Genomic DNA, 5,743 nt, shown 5'->3' with positions numbered 1-5,743 from the left:
AATGCACTACTCAGTCACAAGATCCTTGGGCGTATCGTGGGCCTACTACATGAAAATAGTGCATGTCTTTTAAATACATTTTAGAATTGAGTTTGAGTCTATATATGTCAATTCATCAAGGTTCAGATGTGTTGAAACAATCGTGAGGTCTTTGAAATCGGATAAATTAATACTCTAATTTGAAGAAAAAAACAAGGAGGCGGAGGGATCTACGCTACTCCCTTTACGTGTAATAATATTGGTTTAAAGAGTAGCTTCGACCTCGTTACAGCCAGAGATTACAGAGTGCGCGGGGAGAATCATCCGGTACATCTCGAAGTGGCCGACTGGTACTTTATTAACGCTCACAATAACACATGTGCGCAGAAGGAAGCATTTTCGGGATTTTGATCTGAAGGAAAGAACAACATATTATTTGTTGGAATACTACTTTTCAACGTTATTCTCCCTGTGAAATTAAAGACTGATCTGCGTTTTATCTTTGGCATTTCGGTGTCCTCGTGCTCAATTGGACATCATTTTCAGAACCTGAATTGGGAGTTTCTTTTTGGCAACGAGTAATAATGTTACTGTCCAAATTTGGCTCATTTTCCCATATTTGCAGCACGTCCAACATGGATTTGCCAGTGAAAATACAGCTTCAGCAAGGTATGGGACTTCCCTACGTAATTATGTGATATTAGGTTATTTCCTAAAACGTTACAGCGCAGTTGGACCCACATGATATGAACCGACTGCGTCAATAATTGGGCATTAGTGGTAGCTAATAATGTAGGCTATTACATGGAATGTTTTCCCAAAATAGTTTTGTGATTATTTGATGTCAGGCATTGGAGGATTTGCCGGCAAGTCTGACCTTAAATCTGGAGCCATTTTGAAACCCTCGTGCTGGAGCGCATTTTGTGCCTGAAGGTTGTTTGAGATTGCAACTACATTTTTTTCTTCTTTTAATTTAATTAACAGTGAAGGTGGAGAAGGAGCCATTCGATAAAATATACCAGGTGGGATCTGTACTAGGAAGCGGGGGATTCGGTACGGTCTACGCTGGTAGTCGGATTTCAGACTGTTTGCCGGTAATTGGAACATTTTTAAACTGCTTTGTTTTGATCGCACCACATGGCAGCAATGTTCGCTGCGTCCACACTGATGCGGTTCTCATGATCACTATTCCCTTTCTATTCCAGGTTGCTGTAAAACATGTAGCTAAAGAGAGAGTTACGGAATGGGGTACCCTTGTAAGTATTATAGCCTACACGTTTTTGTAGTATGTGCTATTTATTTTAGGTTATTCCTGCAAATTGTTTGGGTTTACATTGTAACCATATACTATTGTTTCATTTTTAAGAACGGTTCATTGGTGCCTCTGGAGATTCTGCTCTTGAAAAAGGTGGGAACCACTTTCCGAGGCGTTATAAAGCTGATTGATTGGTACGAGCGACCCGATGGCTGGTTAATAATCATGGAACGACCGGAGACTGTCAAGGATTTGTTTGACTATATAACCGAGAAAGGGGCTTTGGACGAAGACTCAGCGCGTGGATTTTTCCGTCAGGTCTTGGAAGCGGTACGACATTGCTACAATTGTGGCGTGGTCCATAGGGACATCAAAGATGAGAACCTGCTCGTGGATCTACGTAGCGGAGAACTCAAACTCATTGACTTTGGTTCGGGGGCGATTCTCAAGGACACCGTTTATACAGACTTTGACGGTAGGTCCATGACTTGTGTTGTTTGACTTGCTGCAGTTTAGCACATACACAGGCTACTTTGTTTCCACCGCTGGCGGATAATGTACTCATTTGACGAATATAGGACATTGGAATTACCTTAACTCGCGCCCAAAGCAACCTGGATAGTGATGCAGCTATTCCTCACACCATGCTTATAGTCTATCCGTCTATTGAGGCCACATTTAACGTTATTAATGGCCCCGTATCTTTTTTGTAAGGCTATGGAAATATCAATTGTAAATCCTAGTTCAATCGAATTTCATACTTTGTTAAACTAAATGTTAATAACAATGTGTAACATTGCCTGTAGATTCCTAGAATGGGATTAGAAACATTTTAGCTCTTTTTAATGATTGGCTGCTTTAAAAATGGCCAGCTGCCATGTAACATCTGTTTGTTGTGAAACCTGATACTTGGATGCACCTGAAGGCCCACATCACGCATTCCACTTTTTGTTTTGTGTCCAAGGTACTTGAGCCCTTGCGGGGGTCACACTAAGGAGGAAAGGGTTTCTTTGTTATGGGGTGGAAGTGTAGGATGCTATAGTGCAGTATTTGGTCTTCCCCCTAGTATTTTCTGGTCTGTATTTTTGGTTCAGTCAGCCTCTGGCACCACGCAGACAGTGTAGACACTGGGGGGTTTCTATGGCAAGATCTCAATTGCATACTCCGGTCCTCTCTCCACTCCCATCCTCTCTCCTTCTCAACCCCATTGGAGGAGAAGGTCAGGGGGGAGGGACCTCTGGCTTTCTCATCCAATGGGTTTTGAGAAGGAGATGAGGCGTATGCAATTGAGATCTTCCCAAGGGCTGTCAGCTGACAGCTCCTTTATGGCGTTGCAGTCTGATTCGCATCCAAGGGTGAGCTTATTACACACAAGTACACTGTCAGCCTATATCTTTAAGTTTAAGATTCAAATATTAGTACCACTTTCTGAAATGTTAAATTGTATTTGTATTTTCTCCCCTTTTCAGGCACGAGAGTATACAGTCCGCCAGAGTGGATCCGATTCCATAGGTATCACGGGCGGTCTGCAACGGTCTGGTCACTTGGCGTGCTGCTGTATGACATGGTGTGTGGTGACATACCCTTTGAACAAGATGAGGAGATCCTCGGGGGATGCCTGTTCTTCAGGAGGAAAGTGTCTACCGGTACGTGTCTCACTATGTCCTGCTGCTGTCTATCCTTTAGTTTACAGTTTATGTCTGTCAAACTGCCTGCCTGTGTTGGTCCTCTCCAGTGTGTTTCGGGTGTTTAACCTCTCCTTCTCTCTCTCCAGAGTGTCAGCAACTGATCAAGTTGTGCCTCTGCCTCAGGCCCTCTGACAGACCCACACTGGAGCAGATCTTTGACCACCCATGGATGCGTGTCCCAATCGACGACTCAAAAACAGAGGGGTGTGACATCACCCTGCATGCAATTACACCCGACTCCTCATCAAGCACAAACTCAAGCAAAGAGAGCCTCTGATTGGGCAACCTTGTTGTGTGAAGGGGACATTTTTGCAGACCTGTGGACTTGTGGGTCCTCAGTCTCGAATAGAGCGAGTTAACAGGACTTTTCGTTGGCAACTATAATTTAAGGTTTTCCCTCTAACTTTGTCATTGTTGTTTTGAGGAAATGTTTCCTCACCTGGGAACTTGTTACTTGGGTGGTTTGACCAGCATTCTTTTATTTCAAGATTTATTTTTAGCTGGTTCATGTTCTGTAACCCCCTTATATCAGATCTCCTGGCTGCTCTTATAGAGTATGAACTCTGTTTTTGTATTTTCATTGATTTGGAGTGCCTTTATTTTTTTGCTGCTTTGGTGTGGCTGTAGTCATATGAAACTTGTGTTGGGTTGTCTGTTGCTTGAGAAATACCTAACCAGAGTAACCCCGTCTCGCTAAGAGCCAATCCCATGACAGGACCATGTGACGCAGGATCCCGCCCACCGACATGGTGGAATACTTGAAACGCACACTCATCCACACCACAAACTTTCTGCTGCTCTTTCACTGTAAATGCCTGCACAGCTGTGTGGAAATGGGGTTTATTATCTGTTTCTCTGAATGTGTACTGAAAGCATCAAAACCTCTCTCCCTCAATGGCTTCGTAGGGTTTCATACACTTGCGTTTCTGTACCCCATCTCTGCTGACACTACACAGCACCGGGCTTGGCTGGGACCTGTGTGTGAAATGCACAATCAATGCAATATTCATCGACTTTCTTTTCTTCTTACTATTAGTATGTATATTTATGTACATTCTCCCATGTAAAATTATTTATTTGTACTAGACATTCCACACTGTGGCTATTTATTTATTTTATCAATTCATGGAAATCCCAGAAATAAAATTCTACATGGCCTTTTTTGCATTCCGGTAATTTCTCTTTTAGAAAATATCACAATTGTTCTGTTTTGGCTATCTATTGAAAAATATGAAAACAAATGAACTTGTGGTTGATTCAATTTTAAATCTCATTAATCCCTTCAATGAGACTGAAATGTGAGTTTAAATTCAAATGGGTGAAGTAATGGTGGGAGATTATTTTTCATACCAAAATTTCAAATAAACCTTTTGTATATTACTTTGTATGAGGTCTGTGTTGTGAAGTTTGACTAGTCATACATAAACTACTCTCCAAACAATACTCATTACAATAACATGAGCCCATACTCATGTTTTGGAATAATGTTAGCTGGCCATGGCCATTTACCTGCTACCACATGCACAGCAATCATACTCTTGAGTATTGCGATCGCTGAGTCACTTTCATATGATGAAGCACTGACTACAAGAATGACAAACATCTGAGTCACAAGATCCCAGGAATAGCATTGACACCAAATGTCCCAGTGATCTAATGCTGCCCCCTATGGGATAAGTGGTGCAGCGATGCTGCCCTTGTGGGCTCCCAAGTGGTGCAGTGGTCTAAGACACTGCATCTCAGTGTAGAGGCATCACTACAGACAACCTGGTTCAAATCCAAACTATCACAAATGGCCATGATTGGGAGTCCCGTAGGGCGTCGCACAATTGACCCAGCATCGTCTGAGTTTAGCTGGTGTAGGCCATCATTGTAAATAATAACTTTTTCTTTACTGACATGCCTCGTTAAATAAAGCATACAAATAAACATTTTAAAAAAGAAACCAATGCGCTATGCTCAGGATTCAGCTCCAGCAGAGAATAGATAACTTGTTTTATTCGTGGGCGTGAGCTCCGAACAAAAATAATTTGTCAATCAACATGTCAACTGGGTAACCTGAGTTTTATCACCTTGCTGATACATCTTCTGTAGCTCAGTTGGTAGAGCATGGTGCTTGTAATGCCAGGGTAGTGGGTTTTGATTCCTGGGACCACCTATACGTAAAATGTATGAGCAGATGACTGGAAATCACTTTGGATAAAAGTGTCTGCTAAAGGGCACCTCCGCTGTCTTCAACCAGGATCTCAGCAATCACTGTCTCATTGCCTGTATCTGCTACGGATCCGCAGTCAAACGACCACCCCTCATCACTGTCAAACGCTACCTAAAACACTTCTGCGAGCAGGCCTTTCTAATCGACCTGGCCCGGGTATCCTGGAAGGATATTGACCTCATCCCGTCAGTTGAGGATGCCTGGTCATTCTTTAAAAGTAACTTCCTCACCATTTTAGATAAGCATGCTCCGTTCAAAAAATGCAGAACTAAGAACAGATATAGCCCTTGGTTCACTCCAGACCTGACTGCCCTCGACCAGCACAAAAACATCCTGTGGCGGACTGCAATAGCATCGAATAGTCCCCGCGATATGCAACTGTTCAGGGAAGTCAGGAACCAATACACGCAGTCAGTCAGGAAAGCAAAGGCCAGCTTCTTCAGGCAGAAATGTGCATCCTGTAGCTCTAACTCCAAAAAGTTCTGGGACACTGTAAAGTCCATGGAGAACAAGAGCATCTCCTCCCAGCTGCCCACTGCACTGAGGCTAGGTAAAACGGTCACCACCGATAAATCCATGATTATCGATAACTTCAACAAGCATTTC

At 42.9% G+C, this 5,743-nt stretch overlaps 1 protein-coding gene across 1 annotated transcript; it reads left to right on the top strand.

The window, feature by feature from the left end:
- Positions 1-261: 261 nt before the first annotated feature.
- On the top strand, positions 262-4,302 carry LOC112218921 (serine/threonine-protein kinase pim-3). Its single transcript, XM_024380197.2, has 6 exons — positions 262-648; positions 964-1,073; positions 1,185-1,235; positions 1,346-1,709; positions 2,704-2,880; positions 3,009-4,302. The coding sequence occupies exons 1-6, from the start codon at positions 564-566 to the stop codon at positions 3,197-3,199; spliced, it is 978 nt and encodes a 325-aa protein (XP_024235965.1). The 5' UTR covers positions 262-563; the 3' UTR covers positions 3,200-4,302.
- Positions 4,303-5,743: the final 1,441 nt, after the last annotated feature.

This window comes from Oncorhynchus tshawytscha, linkage group LG01 (assembly GCF_018296145.1).
Source record: "Oncorhynchus tshawytscha isolate Ot180627B linkage group LG01, Otsh_v2.0, whole genome shotgun sequence".
Taxonomy (NCBI): Eukaryota; Metazoa; Chordata; class Actinopteri; order Salmoniformes; family Salmonidae; genus Oncorhynchus; species Oncorhynchus tshawytscha.
The sequence above is the reverse complement of the archived record's forward strand: the minus strand, read 5'-3'. Positions and strand labels throughout refer to the sequence as shown.